Below are 18248 nucleotides of genomic sequence, written 5' to 3'. Positions count from 1 at the left end.
ATCTCCAATGATAGCCTATACTGATTTTATGATATATCGCTCCTTATTGCTGGATTGCTACTGACTTAAAATGAGTTACAGGATATTTTATTATTAACTAGAAAAATTGGACAAGTTCCTGAATATGGGAGCACTTAAAAAAAAAGACACATGAATCTCATCAAAATCCAGAAATATATGCAATCAGAAAGTAACTTCCTAGCCAACATTTGCAATGTTTCAAATAGTATGCTTAAAAGATCGAAAATAAACACGATGTGGTTTGATTTGCATCACATTGAGTGACAATTTAGAACAAATGAAAAAAAAATGAGAACTACTACTGGTTTTCCTGAGCAAGAAACCAGCAGAAAAATATTTACACCATCTCTGGAATGCTTTTCCTTAGGAGTGGCTAAAATATAAAATGGAGGTGCACAATGCTTCATGGATGAAATTTACTTGTATTTGTTTTTTTGCTTAAAATAAATAATTTAATATACATAATCACTCTATTTGGAACAAATGATTATTACTATATAAGTGGATTATACAGAATATACAATAATATAGCTTTGTGACTACTAGTGGAGGAAAATAAAGTATATTTTTGTAATATGGTTATAATAACATTCCCAGAAGCTCTTGGAGTTTAGAAAAAGCAGATATCCATTAGCCGTTAGCCTACCCCAAGCCCATATTCCTAAACAGGCAGCTGTTTTCTTATCCCCCTTACTGCTTGGAAAATGATAACCCCTAGTCTGCATATTTTGTTGCTTACCCAATCATAGTCTCTTACACTTCACATAATCTCACTTTCCTCTCTGAGTCCATGGTGTTTGCTCTAGCTAACACCTATTCACAGCAATTAGAGCTGGAATCTTAGGTTGGATTAATCCTAAAAGGAAACTCTTACAAGGCAATGCTGTACACAAATATTAATAGAAATACAATTAAGAGTTTGATATTGTAAATGGCAAATAAAATCACTGATCTGATCCTCTAGATATAAAAACCCACTCTTAGTCCCCTACAAGCATAAAATATGAGATTTTACTAACTTTTAAGTTTGGAGCCACACCTGGCAGTGCTCAGGCTTGTTCTTGGTACTGCACTCAGGGATCATTGACAGAGGCTTCAGAGAGACCTATGGGGTTCCTGAGTTCAAATCTGGATCAGCCACCTGCAAGGCAAATGCCCTAGTCTCTGTACTATAGTTTCAATATATATATTTGTATAAATCAATCGCCTCAACATAGAAAGTCAGGACCGGAGAGATTGCATGAAGGTAAGGAGTTTGTCTTTTATGCAGAAGGTCATTGGTTCAAATCCTGGCATCCCATATGGTCTCCCGTACCTGCCAGGTGTGATTTCTGAGCATGGAGCCAGGAGGAACCCCTGAGCAGTGCCGGATGTGACCCAAAAACCAAACAAGAAAAAAGAAAAAAAAACATAGAGAAGTCAAGATAAATCATCAAGCACTGAGCTTCAAAAACTACTGATTTAAAAATGAACTAATTCACTGAAATAAAATTAAAATAAAATGGAAAATCCATAGTAGAAAAAGGTAAATCAAAAAGTTGATCAGTGACCTGCAGATAAATCACAAGATATCAAGATCAGAAAACAAGAAACAAAATATCACAAAAAAATTTATCCAATGAAATTCTATAAGCAAGAAGGGAAAGGAATTTGTTTATTTCGGGGCCACATCCGGTGGTGTTCTAGTTATGCATTCTGGAATCACTCCTGTTGGTCTCAGGGAACCTGACTCCAGGGATTGAATTCTAGTCAGCTACATGCAAAGTGAATGACTTACACACTGCACAATCTCCACAACCAATGATCCCAGTATCCCTTTAAACCCCCACCATGGCTACCTATATAACAATTGTGATTTCTTCTTCTTCTTCTTTTCTTCTTCTTCTTCTTCTTCTTCTTCTTCTTCTTCTTCTTCTTCTTCTTCTTCTTCTTCTTCTTCTTCTTCCTCTTCTTCTTCCTTCTTCTTCTTCCTCTTCTTCCTTCTTCTTCCTCTTCTTCTTTCTTCTTCTTTCTTCTTCTTCTTTTCTTCTTCTTCCTTCTTTTCTTCTTCTTTTCTTTTCTTCTTCTTTTTCTTCCTTCTTTTTCTTCTTCCTCCTCCTCCTTCTAATCTTCCTCCTCTTCATTCTTCTGCTCTTCTCTCTTACCCTCACTCCCTTCCCCTCCTTTTATACACTGGGTGTGCATATTTGTTACTGAAGGATATTATGCCTATCACTTTCTCATATTTCAGCATCCAATTCTTAAACAAAGTGAGCATTTTCAACTACTGTTTAAGAGTATACCCTTCACTGCCATGATCTCTATTGTCTTTGATATTATTACCATACTATCTGTTTTTTATATCCCACAAATAAGTAATATCAATCTTTGTCTACCCTTCTCCCTGCAAATCATTTAACACAACATAATGCTCTCCATATCCAAACAGTCATATTTTTATCAAGATAAATATCAACCAATCTAAACAAAGTAATAGAAAATATAGAAAGTCATTTTGTACTGCTCAAGGGATAAATTTATCAAAAGGACTGACTCCCATGAAAGCCAAAAATAGCTTCAAATGAAGAGTTAGCAATATTTATAATTCAACTGCTAACAGATCTGAAAATATATATTTATGGCAATAGAATGAAGTCAGATACTGTAATACCTCCTCCCCTTTCATCACTGAATAGATAACCCAGACAGAAAATGTGTAAGGAAGCAGAGACTTAAGCGAATAGTTGGAGAAACATGAAAAATTGACAAATATAGAATCTGCAACTCTCAAATTTATTAATACACATTCTCCTTTGATGCACATAGATCATTTTCAAATTGCTACAACTATGTAGAAATGAAAGACATCATGCTAAGTAAGTTAGAGGAAAAACACAAGATAATTTCATTTATCTGTCACAGAATAACATTCTTAGAGAATGCAAGGTATAAAAGGGAAGATACCTAAATCATCATGGACCTGGCATACAGGAAAACATTTTAGAAATGTAGGAAGAGGTGTACTGGAAGATAACAGGAATAAAAATCAGTGGCCTTGAACACATCAGCAGAATAGAGGTATAGTATGTATATAACTAAAACCACATAGCCAACAATACTAAAAAAAACAAGACCCAGACTGAAACCAGCTAAAAAATGTGCCAGTGGCAGAAGGATGCTGGAAGTGGAAACTTGATGCAAAAAATAATTGTATGCCTGAAACTCAACCACGATTAATAGGGTTCTTCTTATTGAATCTTGCTAGTGGTTAATCAATATTAATTATTTTTTCCAAAGAACAAGATCATTGAACTTTTGCATTGTTTATTGGGATTCCATTTCATTGATTTCTGTTCTACATTTTATATTTTCTTCCTTATGCCTATGTTGGGATTCTTTTGCTATCATTTTCCAATTTCTCAATCTGTGCAATCAGGTTATTTATGTGGATCCTCATTTCCTTCCTGATGAATGCTTACAGAACTATCAACTACCCTCTTAATGCTAATTTGGCTGTGTTCCACAAATACTGGAAGCTTGTGTTCTCATTCTCAATTGTTTATAGGTATCTCTCTCTTTCTTTCTTTCTTTCTTTCTTTCTTTCTTTCTTTCTTTCTTTCTTTCTTTCTTTCTTTCTTTCTTTCTTTCTTTCTTTCTTTCTTTCTTTCTTTCTTTCTTTCTCTCTCTCTCTCTCTCTCTCTCTCTCTCTCTCTCTCTCTCTCTCTCTCTCTCATTTCTGGGTCACACCTAGTGGTGATATGGGTTTATTTCTGGTGTTATGCTCAGAAATCACTCTCACTCTTGTCAGGCTCGGGGGACCATATGGGATACCAGGGAATCAAACTCCAGTCGACAGCGTAAAAGGCAAAATTCCTACTCGCTGTGCTATCACTTCAGCCTGTTTATAGAAATCTTTTGCTTTCCTCTCTGACCCACTTCAGTAACACATTTTCAGTGTTAAAGATATTTCTCTGTTTTTCATTATTTTTATTTTTAGTAAATCATGTCCCAAAAGAACAGTTGATAGAATTTTTATTATTTTTTTTATTATTTATTATTATTCTACTATTATTGTTTAGCTTTTGATGGACTCTTTGAAGTCTGTAGGCAGTTGTTTTAAGTATTTTACAGCTTCCTCATTGGGTGTACCTATACTTAGAGGTGTAATTTTTTTGATGTATGAATTCTTTGATAAATAACAAATGACCCTCTCTGATTTTTATGACCTTTGTGAGACTGAAGTCTTTGTTATCTTTTATAGACTTTCAGAGAGTTGTTTGCTTGAAGGACCATCTTTCAACCTTTAACTTTTAGTCTGTGTTTGCTTTGACTACTCAAATGTATTTCATGCAGGCAGAAGAATGTTGACTTCCAGTTTTTAATCTATTTTGCAATTCTGTGTCTCTTAATTGATGGATTTAGACCATTTGAGAAAGATTATTATCATGAAGTTTTGTGCTATCATTCTGTAGAACTTTGTTATATTTGGCCTTTTTTCTCTTGTTTAAATGTAACTGTTTTAGTTCCTCATAATTTTTTCTCTTTTTTTTCTTGTTTGGCCACATGCAGGAGAACTCATTGTTTACTCTTGCTCTGTGCTCAGAAACTACTCTTGACAGATTTGAGAGACCATAATGTGATGCTGGAAATCAAACCCAGGTTGGCCATATCCAAGGCAAAATCCCTGCTTACTTGTGCATCGCTCCAGTCCCTTCAGTTCTTCTTTTAAAGTTGGTTTTAAGGCTAAGAACTTCTTGACGTATTATTTTTTCATAAAGTTGTTTATCATTTCTTCAAATCAGAATGATATTCTGGACAGGTATTCTTTGTGAGACATTTATTTTTTGAGCTAGTTTACCATATCCCTGTCTTACATATCTATATATATAAATACTTATCTATATCTTCAGTCTTAGAGGGTTTCCTTGGTAAATCTGCTAAATTCTTTAAGGATACTCTATTGTATTTAATTTTGTTCTTTGCTCTTGATGCTTTCAACTTTCTATCTCTATGGTTTTCTTCTTTATATGATACACTTCTTTCTATGATACACTTCTTTCTATGATACACTTTAGATTTCTAGGACATGGCTGCAGATGGTCTTCAATTCTGATAACTTCTCTATAGTGATAACTTTGATGGTCGCTTTTTCACAGGGGTTATTTTCCTAGCTCTTTGAGATCCCAATGACTCTTATGTTGTTCCTCTTGAATTCATCCCAAATTTATCTTGTCAGTCTTTCATTTATTTTAAGATTTTATACATCTCGTGAGAACTATCATAACAATGTCAGCGAGTGAAAGATGTAGAAAGCCTGTCTCTAATACAGGCAGGGAACGGGGAGGAAAGAGATGGGGGCTTGGTGATGGGAAGGTTGTTCGGGTGAAGGGTGGGGGTGTTCTTGTTATGACTGAAAGCCAACTACAATTGTGTTTGTAATCACGGTGTTTAAATAATTTAGTTAAAAAAAGATTATATGCATCAGCAGTTGTCTGAAGTTGTTATGCTTCTCATCTTTGAGCTCACTTATTCTGTCCTCAGTAACTTATTCTGATGGTAAAACCTTACAATGAGTTTTTCATTTCACCTAACTAGTTTTTTATTTCTTTTCATTGCTTGAAGTTTTCTCATTTCTTTACTTATATTCACTTGTGTTTTATTAGCTGTCATTCCAATGTTTCTCTGAATTCCTGGAACATTATCAACATTTTCTCTCTGAAGTCCATATCAAAGATTTTATATAACTTCTGCAAAAGACTTGTTAGGGTTTTAGGATGCCACCTCACTCACTAACTATTGATATTGAAGATCTCAGGAAATCAAATAAGGTGCCATAGATTGAACTGGGGCTGGCCACACAAAAGGCCTTACCCACTATACTATATCTCTTACCTCCAAAGAGATTTTCTTAAAATAATAAATAATGTTAACAAAATCTCAGGTAAATTAACATCAATAGAATATGAAACTAATAAATCACATCATAAAGGAAAGGAAAAGCTTTCTAATAATTGCTGCTATAAATAAATATAACACAAGAGAACTTTATAATATATATTATATATTTATATATATATATATATTTATAATATATATTATATATATATAATATATAAACACTTTATTCAACTAAATTGGAGAATTTAGAAGAAATAAATGGTTTTTAGAATTTTCCCAACACTTTCAGAGAAAGTGGAAATTCTGAAAAGACCAATTACTGACATGAACATTAAAATAGTGATAAAAGCGTGGGGCCTTTTGTACTCCTAATAAGGCACTTGCCTTGCACATGGTCAATTCAAGTACAATCATAGGATCCATATGGTTGATCTCTATGATCTACCAAGATTTATCCAAAGTGTAGTGCCAGGAGAAATTCCTGCACACTGCCAAGTATGGCTCAAAATGAACAAACAAATTCCTACCTAAAATGAAAAGCCAGACTCAGATAGACTCATTGGCAAGCTATTAAAAACCTTCATAGCAGAATTAATTCCAATCCTTCTCAAGTTTTTCCAAAGAGTTGAAGAAAATAGATTCTTCTAAATAATTTCTACAATGGCCATCTCATATTGACACCGAAAGCAAATGGAGAAATCCTTCAAAAGGCAACTGCAGGGGCCGGAGCTTGGCGCAGCTGTAGGGTGTTTGCCTTGCACGCAACTGACCCAGGACAGACCAGAGTTTCATCCCCTGGTGTCCCATATGGACCCCCAAGCCACGAACAATTACTGAGTACATAGCCAGGAGTAACCCCTGAGTGTCACTGAGTGTAGCCCCCAAACCAAACCAAAACAAAATAAAAGATAACTGCAGGTTTACAGAGCTAACATTATTGTACAGAGGAGACTCAAGTTATAATAATATAATAACAATAATAATATTAATAAACACATTTGTGTTTGTCAAAGAGGCAGAATGGGAATTGGGAGAGAACTTGGGACACTGGTAGAGCTAAATTTACACTGGTGATGGAATTTTTGTTAGAATATGGTATGCCTGAAACTCTATTAAAATTATTTTGTAAATAATGGAATCTTAGTTAAAAATTTAAATATAAAAAGATATTTTTCTCTTTTTCAAACAAAACCACGCAACTTGAACTAGTTAGTCCTGCCTCCAGTTAGAGGGGGAACTAAGGGAGGCATCAAGACCAAACAGGTGAAAGACTACTAAGTTGTGGGTTAGATACAGAGGGGACCACATATTCTAGCCGCCCTGGGGTGAGGGAAGAGGAAATGGGAGGTAGGACAGAAACGGAGGTGTAGGGAGGACAATTTGGTGATGGGAATCCCCCCTGATTTTATGTAAATATGTACCTAAAATATTATTGTCAACACTATGTAAACCACTATGATCAAAATAAAAATTAAAAAAAAAAGATAATTGAAGGAGCCAGAGCAATAGCACAGTGGTAGAGCATTTGCTTTGTACACAGTCTACCCAAGACAGATCTGATTTGATTCTCAACATCCCACATGGGCCCCTGTGCCTGCCAGGAGAGATTTCTGAACACAGAGCCAGGAGTAACCCCTAAGTGCTTCCAGGTGTGCCCAAAAAATCAAAAAACTAAATTGTAATTTAATTCAGTTTAATTAAAAAAAGATAATTGCAGTCTAACATCCCTGATGAACATAGACACAAATATTAACAAAACTCCAGTTAATCAAATTCAACAAGACAATAAAGGGTTCTATGTCATCACCAATTAATGGAAGAGATGCAAATTTGGTTTAATAGAGGAAAATCAATTAATGTAGTATACCAGATAAATAAAAGGAAATATCTAAACCATATGTCCATATGTAAATATAAAGACAAGTTGCCAGAGCAGTGGTGCAATGACAGGGCATATGCCTTGCATGTGGCTGGCCTAGGACAGACCAAGGTTCGATCCCCAGGTGTTTCTTATGGTCCCTCAAGTCAGGAGCAATTTCTGAGCACATAGCCAGGAGTAACCCCTGAGCGTCACTGGATGTATCCCTCCAAAAGACAAAGCATTTGTAATATTCATCATCCATGTATAATATAAAAAAAAACTCTAAAAAATGCAAGAAATAATTTACCTCTACATTTAATAATTGTTAAGATCACAAACCCATTGCATATATCATAATCTATGGCAAAAAAATGTAGAAGACTTTTCTCTAATCAGGAATAAAACAAAGGTGTCATTCTCACCAATATTTCTCAACACAGTATTATCTTTAGCAATTAGGCAAAAAATTCAATGAATACAAATTGTAGACAAGATGCTAAATAATCACTTTGGTACAGATAACTAGATATACAAAGCAACATCAAAAATTTTGACCAAAAAAGCTTTTGAAAAAATAATCCAGTAAAGTGACAGACTGCAAACAAATAGAAAATAATATATGAAGCATTTTGATGGACAGAAAGTAAAATATTTAAATTCCCATTATAATTGTGTCTAAAACAGTTTATTTAAGACATTTGGAAGAAGCTTTGGCATAAGTGCTTTATAAATTTACTGCTTTATTTTTGTTACTATGACAACTATCATAATTTGATTAGAATCAATAAAATAAATCAGGATATTTAAAGTAATTTCTATGATAGTATAAGGGCCAGAATCATTTAATAGCCATGTTTTTAGAAAATAAAACATAATATAGTTTTAAAATAATAAATAAATTCTCACTTAAACTAGCTTTATAGATGGATTATTTTGTACACTTGCCAACCATTTTATCATTTTATAGTTAATGAATAATCTTGTTTATGAATTGGTCAAGTATATTAATACTAATACTTGTTCATGAAATTGGTCAAGACTCAATAGAAAATACAATGTACCCTTCTCAAAAATATTACGAACAAATCACTACATGAGACAGTATTTTCACTGGATAGATAGGTATCTATCCAAAGAGTGTAAATGATTAACTCAAAAAGCTGTATATTCTCAACACATATATTCTCAACTTAAGAAAATAAGTCCTGAAAATAACCTAAATGCCTAATCAGTGTTAGATGCATAGACAAATTAAGATGTGTCATATCTACACAAAGGATTACAATTCAGCTTTAGAAAATATGTATTTTTGTTTTACTACAATATGGATAGAACTGGAATCAGAATATATTAAACGAAAAGTCAGAGAGACAACCATGGAATAATCTCATTCCTGTCTGAAAAATATATAACTATATTAAGCAAGGAAAGGTATGATGACTGATGGAAAGGAAAATCTTAGAATCTGAGATAATAAATAGGAGAGAAGAGTGAACTAAAAGACTTGCTCATTGAACTAAGTTGGAGGAATATATATACACATATATAATTTTTAGAGGTAAGCATGGATAATAACATTGTAGATCTAAAGTATAAAAAATTAAATGCTTGTAAACAGTTACCTTACTGAAATATGCACAATGAAATATTATGCAGCCATCAAGAGAAATTAAGTCATGTAATTTTCCTATATGTGGATGTGTCTGGAATCTATATGTTGAGTCAAATAAATCAGAGGGAGAGAGGTAGACACAAAATAGTCTCACTTATTTATGGGTTCTATGTACAATTAAGGACATTACTGTAAAAAGGCCCAGAGACAATAGAGTTAAGGGCTGGAAGGGCTTGCTCACAATTTGAAGCTCACCACAAAGAGTGGTGAATGCCATTAGGGAAATAACTACACTAACAACTAGCATGACAATGTTAAAGAATGAGAGGGAAAAAAAAAAGAATGAGAGAAGTAGAATGCCTGTTAAAGATTTATATATATTTAAAAGAAAAAAAAATATTGGGCCGGAGACATAGCATGGAGGTTAAATGTTTGCCTTGCATGCAGAAGGATGGTGGTTAGAATCCTGGCATCCCATATGGTCCCCTGAGCCTGCCAGGAGCGATTTCTGAGTATAGAGCAGAATAACCCCTGAGCACAGCCGGGTGTGATCCAACCCCTCCCAAACCCCCCCCCCCCAAAAAACCCAAAAGAACAACACGAAATATAACTTAAAAAGAAAAAATATATGCATAAAGAATTTTACAAAACTATATATCTTAATCTGTATTTTTTGTTTTTACATATTTAACCTATAATATATAAGGATTACATACTGTAAACCAAGTTAGCTCAATAAATATATTACAAAGATCAAATGTATCGAATAAAATAAAATGTATATATTTAAATTTGCATTATTTATTTTTAATCGAGGGCCATACTCAAAGGGGCGTAGGGATTTTTTCCTGATGTTTTTTGGGGGTGATTCTATATAATACTAAGGATTAACATATTGTAAGCCACATGCAAGGCAATTGCCTTAACCCATGAACTACCACGTTTTTTTATAAATAAATAAATAAATGTAAGAATATATGAATATAAGTAATGTCTGAATGCATATACTTTCTATTTGCTTTCATTCTAGAACACCTTCAGGAAATGTCTTGTTTTTTTCACAGAATCCTAATTTAGAATCTGCCCCTTATCTTTCAGTTTTCCTCTGGCCAAGGTTTTTGTATCTTTATCAACTCTCTGATTTGAAACTGAAAATCTGGGAAGAGATGAACATTATCCTAAATGACTTTATATTTTTATTGTGCTTTCTTTCATTTCCTTCCTACTAGGCATCTGAAAGCTTGGATTATTTTTAAGTTATTTTTTAACTTTATTTATTTATGTATTTATTTATTTATAGATTTATTGATTAATTGATTGGTTTCTGGGCCACATCCAGTGGACAAAGAAGTCACTCCTGGCTTCTGCACTCATAAATCGTCCCTGGCAGGCTAGGGGATCATATGGGATGCTGGGAAGCAACCTGGTCCCTCCCGGGTCAGCCACATGTAAGGAAAATGCCCTACCGCTATGCTATCTCTCCGGCCCCCTTTAAGTTATTTTTATTACTTCAAGATATATCCCATTTATTTCATCCTGTTAACAATTTTAATAAGTTAAAAGTAATTAATAATATATTTGCCAGCATTTTAACTTTCAAAGCTATGGGTAGGGAGAATAGTAAGTATATTTAAAGAATCAATTCATAGGCATGGAGAAGCTATCAGCTTCATAGCTGAAACCAACTCTTGTGCATAAAAAAGGAAAAACCTAATTAAAATTATGGCCTTACTGTTTGCAGGGTGGAAATATTGCTATCAAAAGTGAGACTGATATTTGCTTTGTTTTCAACAAATGACTTTAGCATAGCTTGACAATTGTTTAAGCCTGATTAACCACTCACACTACAAATTTGCTGTCAAAAATTAGACCATTCTCAGTGTTTTGTTTAAATTAATTTAAAAAAAATCATGACATTGGACATTGCATTATGCTTTTCTTTGAGTAAATAATGACAGGTAGCATCCAAAAAATTGTCAAATCATGCTTCTCAAAGGGAATTAGATTCTTATAAGAATACTCAAGACATTTTTCAAAGATGTGGACCAAATACTCTTGAATGCATTTAGAATAATAAACATTCATGAGTAGCTAAAGCAATCCTTGGGGGAAAGATGGAAGCCATCACTTTCCACAACTTTAAATTGTACTATAAAAGCAGTATTCATTAAAACAGCATTGTACTGAAATAAAGACAAACCCTTCAGGCCAATGGAATGAATAAACTTGCAGATTCTGAGACTGACTCTCACATATAAAATCAATTAGTCTTTGATCTAGAGGCAAGAAATACAAAGTGGAGTGAAGAACGTTTTCAACAAGTGGTTTTGGGGAAAATGGTCAAATAAATGCAAAAAGATCAATTCCAAGCTCTCTTTAAAATCAAATTCAGGTCAAATCAAAATATATTTATAACCTTGTTATCAGGTCTGAAGCCATAAGTTACACAGAGTAAAATACAGGCAAAACACTCCATGACACTGAAGTTTCAGAGATGAAATACCACTTCCAAGCAAGTGAAAACAACGATAAATAAATGGGACTACATTAAACTGAGAAGCTTCTACACCTCAAAGAAAACAGTGAAGAGGACATAAAGACAGTATACAAAGTTATGGTAGAGGATGCTTTATTTTTTTATTTTATTTTATTTTATTTTTGGTTTTTGGGCCACACCCAGCTGTGCTCAGGGGTTACTCCTGGCTCTCTGCTCAGAAATAGCTCCTGGCAGGCACGGGGGACCATATGGGACACCGGGATTCGAACCAACCACCTTTGGTCCTGGATCGGCTGCTTGCAAGGCAAACGCCGCTGTGCTATCTCTCCGGGCCCGAGGATGCTTTATTATAATAAAAGTTCATCATCAGAACTGTCTTCTTTACTTCACTGACAACTTACAAATAATCTACCTAAATCCCGCATTACTTATGAACCATATTCCATTTACTTCTGTTAAGAATGATAATTAGAGAAGGAGGTATATACAAAAAGGAAAAATATTTCCAAGATTAGAGTCCAGCCTCCCACCAAACAAACAAAAAAAATCTCACAAAATTAAAAAGTTGTTCATGATTGAGTTTTAGTCAATATACTCAACAACACCCTTCACCAGTGCAAATTCCCTGCCACAAATGTCCCCAGTTTTCTTTCTGCACTGTCCCATGCCTGACTCTGGGCAGATAAATTTCTTCTCTCTGTCTCTGTCTCTCTCTCTCTCTGTCTCTGTCTCTCTCTGTCTCTCTCTCTGTCTCTCTCTCTCTCCTCTCTCCCTCCCCCTCTCTCTCTCTTCTCTCTTTCTCCTCTCTGTCTTCCTTCCCCTCTTCTGACACAGAAATATACAATATTGTTACCAAAGGGGTATACGTAATATCTATCACTTTATCTCCTTTCAGCACTCAGGTCTTGTTCAGTATGTCATTTCCAACTGTCATTAATATAATGGTCCTTTCTCTGCCCTAACTGCACACCTCACTATTTGCCGCAAGCTTCCTGCCAAGGACTGGTCCTTCTGACCCTCGTCTCTGCATATTTATTCCATACTATCTTTTATTTTAATATCCGACAAATGAATGTGATTATTCTGTGAATATTGTTTGATGACTATCCTGCTCACTCTGACTCATTTTGGTGCAGCATAATGCTCTCCTAATCCATCCACTGATAAGCAAATTTCATGACTTCATTTTACTATCAGCTTCTTAGATATCCTTTGTGAGGATTTTTATACACTCATCCATTCTCAGGCACTTGGGTTGTTATCAGATTCTGGCTATTGTGAATAGTGCTACAATGAACATAGGAACACAGAATGCTCAATTTCTAGCTTTTTTTGAGGATTATCCACATTGTTTTCTAAAAGGACTAGACAAGTCAACATTCCCACTAGTAGTAAATGAGAATCCCTTTCTCCCAACATTGGAGGAATAATTTGTTGTCTTTTTGATGTGTGCCAGTCCCTGTGATGTGAGATGATATCTCATTGTTGATTTTATTTGTTTTCCTTGCTAATTAATTACCTCAAGCATTTTTTTCATGTGTCCTTTGACCAGCTGGATTTCTTTTGAAATATCAGCTCATGTATTCTCCTCATTTTTTGATTATATACCTTTTATTGTTAAATTCTACAAGTGCCCTAGCCTAGCTTTTGGTCTACGATCTGTTCAACAAACAAGATATCCAATTCCAGAGGTCTGACTGAGACAACCGCAACTGAACGGGTCTTCCAGAAACATAACAAAAGACTTTATCCCAGTCTCCATCCTAGGAGCAACATAATGACCAAGACCACCAACTACAGAAGATGGATTAAAACGACACTGAAGAAGCATAACTACTAGAACCACAAAGAAAGACTTCATAAGCTCCATTCCTTGAGCTGCACAGCCACCAATATCTTTAGATACAGAGGTCTGATTTTACCATCCAAGACAAAGCAGAACTCTTCCATACACCACGAAAGCAACAAGGGGAGAGTAAATGATCATGCAAGGAGTGTATAGTTAATCCCATGACAGTATACTTCAGGGATGGAGAAACCCTGTATCTCCTCAGCCAAGGGAATTCCCTCTATAATATCCCCAATAGTTACTGTGCCTATGCAGGGGGAAAAAGAAAAGAAAAATAAAAGCACAAAACAATCATTTTTCCACATATTTATTGATAGATCGATTTTTTGACGTCTTTATTTTGATGTAGAGATTGAAGTTGATGTCTCCAATATTATTTTATTTTATTTTATCTTATCTTTTTCTTTTTGCACTCGAGCATGATTTGATTTCAGAAGCGAGACTATTGTGTGGTGCTTGTCTTTATTGCTGTAGTGCTCACTGGTTATTTAATTTGTTATTTCTTTCTGTATTGTTGTGGTGTTTCAATTACCTTTTTCACATCCTCTCTCAAACTGAGGTTGGAAGCCTCTAGAGGGACTCCGCCCATTTTCAGCATATTTGACTTATTTTTTTTCTCTTATTTTGTACCCCAATCTATTGCTTTTCTTTCCTTCAAACAAAACCACATACCTTGATTTATCTAGCTCTGCCTGTTAGAGGGGGAAACAAGGAAGGGTTCCAGGACCAAGCAGATATATGATCACTAATAGTAAGTCAGAGAAAGAGGAGTCCACCTACTCTAGCAGCCCGGGGGGTGATGGTGGGTTATATGGGTTGTAGAAAGGGAACTGGGATGGAGGGAGGACATATTTGGTGATGGGTATTCCCCTGATTCAATGTTAATTTGTACCTAAAATAGTACTGTGAAAGATATGTAAGCTAGTATGAAAAATAATTGTGTTTTAATCATATATTTCTTGGACTTACATGTATTATTATATTATGTTAATTATATTATATGTTATGTTATGTTATGTTACTATATTATGTTATGTTATATTAGTTTACCTCATTATGTTAATCAATTTTGTCTCTTGAATAAATTCTTACAATAAAAAAATTAAAAAAAGGGGCCAGAGAGATAGCATGGAGGTAAAGCGCTTGCCTTTCATGCAAAAGGTCATCAGTTCGATTCCCGGAGTCCCATATGGTCCCCGGTGCCTGCCAGGAGCAATTTCTGAGCATGGAGCCAGGAATAACCCCTGAGCACTGCTGGGTGTGACCCAAAACCACAAAAAAAAAAAAAAATTAAAAAAGGAAAGTAATGACAGATAAAAATAGCATAATCTATATACTTTATGATATTTAAGCAAATTCCTGTGAATGGCCTTAATATATTTTAAAAGATAAAATTACATAAAAATATGTGTAATAGTTTATTACCAACTTAATAAAGATGCACTATATCTTTCTAATCAAAAAAATTCTACAAGTGCCTTGTATACTTTGGTTTTTTGGGCCACACTCAGCGGTGCTCAGGGGTTACTCCTGGCTGTCTGCTCAGAAATAGCTCCTGACAGGCACGGGGGGCCACATGGGACATCAGGATTCGAACCAACCACCTGAGGTCCTGGATCGGCTGCTTGCAAGGCAAATGCCGCTGTGCTATCTCTCCGGGCCCACCTTGTATACTTTGGATATTAAATTCTTCCAGATGAATATTTGGTAAATAGTTTCTTCCATTTTGAGGGGAATCTTTGGATCCTAGTCAGCCTTTCCTTCAGGTATAGAAGCTTCTTAGTTTAATGCCATTCCATTTGTTTATCTTTGTTTGCATTTGATTAGTCAGTGATGTTTCATTTTTGGATATGCATGAAAAAATATAGGTATCCTTATAGGGATTGAAATAAACCTCCCCAGTGCTCAGAAATTATTGCCATTTTAATATGTTAATCCTCCTAATCCATGAGCAAGTTATGTGTTTGCATTTCTTTCTTTCCTCTTAAAGCGGTGTTTCCTAATTTTCCTGGTATAAGTCTTTCAACTCGTTAGTTATGTAGATTCTCAAGGTACTTGAATTTCTGAGGCACATTTGAAAAAAAAATTTTCCCCCTATGGTTTAAACACCATGGTTACAAAGTTGTTCTTGATTAAATTTAAGTCTATGGGGCCAGAGCGGTGGTGCAAGCAGTAGGGCATTTGCTTTGCATATGCTAACCTGGGACAGACTGCGTTTTGATCCCCTGCCATCCCATATATTCTCCCAAGCCACAAGTGATTTCTGAGTGCATAGTCAGGAGTAACTCCTGAGCATCACCGGGTGTGGCCCACCCCAAAAAATCAGTCTATTCCTTTCCTTCTCTTTCTTTATTTGTATATAGAAAAGCCATAGATTTTTACACAGAAATTTTTAGCCTGCCACTTTACTACACAAATGTATTTCTTCTAGAAGCTTTTTATCAAGCCTTTGGAATGTTCTACACATGTTATCGTGTCATCTGCAAACAGTAAGAACTTGGCTCCTTTCTTTTTTTATCTGAATGCTCTTGATTATCTTGTCCTTGCCTATTTCCTATGGCAAGTAGTTCCAGTATATATATTAAAGTGCTGATAGTAGGAAATTTTGCTTTGTGCCAGATCTTAGAAGGAAGGGCTTTCGATGTTTCCCATTGAGTATAATGTTTGCCATGGGCTTGTGATTAATGGCTTTGACTATATTGAGGTATATTCCTTCCATTACCCTCTTGTTGAAAATTTATATCATGACTAGATCCAGGTTCTTGTCAAATGCTTTTTCAGCATCTATTGCTATCATCATATGATTTTATATTCCCTCTTATTGATATGGTATATTATATTTATTGACTTGCATATATTAAAACATTTGTATCTCTGATATGAATCCTACTTGGTCATTGTGTATGATCTTGATATCATGTAAAAATATTTGACCCAAATGTAGCAACTGTTACCCAATTTATTTGCCTACTGCACAATGGACAACTGAACCAGCAAAAGTCAAGATATCTAAAAAATTTAACTTTACAAAGTTTGAAGCTCAATAGTGAAAAAATCAAAGTATTTGTCAAACTGCTTACTATCAGTCTTGCTTATGAATCATATTCACACTTGCCTATAGTGCCTAAAACCAAGGAAATGTTGTGAATTGTTTCCTAAAAGTAAAGTCCACCATTTCAAAAACACATAATAAAGCACATTTTTATTGGCAATTAAATAGTCACCTCTTTCCATGATAGTGACTGCATTATTGATATTAATTTTATAACGATAGTTCTATAGACAAAGCTACTTTAGACTCACATTATAACGAAACTATTATTTTCAATATTATTGTTGCACACAATATTGACATTTAAATATACAAAAACTTACTTCCTAATCAGTGAATAGAAATGACAATTAAATAATCTGTTCTGAAAATCCTCCTTTTGTAGCATTTCAAGATAGTAATGTGTTTTCTTTGAATTTCTATCTATTGTGATAAAGGTCAATATTTCCTATCACATAAGTAAGTAGAAAGGAACTCTGGGTACTCCATTAGTATACTGAAAAACTGAAAGCATAAATAGATTGTGATGTCACCTCATTTGGTGATAGTATATTTTCAATCAGTCCTATTTATGTAGAACTAAAATTATTTATTGGAATAGCACATTAAATGTTAAATTTGATCAAATTATGTAGGAGGCAATAGTTGATTTTGAAAAAATTACAAACATAATCAGACTTTTAGAACAATCACAGAATAAAATCTGGAGTTGTCGACACTTCCCTAAAAAACCAGAAAAGTAGAACCATGTCTACTATAAACATATCTAAAAATATAAACATGCCCTCTATAGCAATGTTTTAAAGAGAAAAATCAAAGGCTCTTACCATCCATGCAGTGACAAAATCCCCCATCCATGTCCCTACTGCGGCTAATTTCATGAAACTTTCATTTCGGATGCCCATATAATCTGTGATGATATATGCTCTGTGGAAACAAACACAAAACATTGTCCAGGTTTAGATAGTCCAAGTTTTCTGTTTCAGCAATATTTAAAATTGTTTTAGCAATCATTTTTTGGTCATATTCACATATACATGCAAAGCTGAAAAACTAGGATGAGCTGTGAGGATGCTTAGGTCAGTTCTAATTAGCTTTTAAGAGTGTTTGTGGCTCAATCAATTACCATTTGCATTTATTTTTATAGTTATAAGATTGACAATATTTTTGAAAAAATGAGAAACACTTAGCACACTTACCATTTTATGCCCACTCAGAATAATAACAGCAGAAACAATTTCTGAATTCCTTAAAAGAGAAGAGAACTAAATTTCTCTTGGTAGGGTAAGTCAGAACTAAAGAAAAGATACTGACATTGGGGCTTTACCTGGATATTCTGATATATCTAGACAATATTAAAATCAACTCAGCAATTGAAAAAGATTTGACACAATTAAATATAAACTTTGATTCAAATATCTGATTTAGTTTACAGTGCTCAAGGAATATTCCTGGATCTGAGTTCAGGAGTTAATTCCA

At 34.5% G+C, this 18248-nt stretch overlaps 1 protein-coding gene across 1 annotated transcript in view; it reads right to left on the bottom strand.

Moving 5' to 3' along the window:
• Positions 1-17691, bottom strand: part of TMEM117 (transmembrane protein 117) — a 181221-nt gene extending 163530 nt beyond the window's left edge. Inside the window, exon 1 of the mRNA XM_049783833.1 lies at positions 17597-17691. Coding sequence (XP_049639790.1) covers positions 17597-17674 — 78 coding nt within the window. The 5' untranslated portion in view covers positions 17675-17691. The remainder of the gene's footprint in view (positions 1-17596) is intronic.
• Positions 17692-18248: the final 557 nt, after the last annotated feature.

Source organism: Suncus etruscus, chromosome 11, assembly GCF_024139225.1.
Source record: "Suncus etruscus isolate mSunEtr1 chromosome 11, mSunEtr1.pri.cur, whole genome shotgun sequence".
Classification (NCBI taxonomy): Eukaryota; Metazoa; Chordata; class Mammalia; order Eulipotyphla; family Soricidae; genus Suncus; species Suncus etruscus.
Note: the sequence above shows the minus strand (reverse complement) of the source record. Positions and strands in the feature narration are given on the sequence as shown.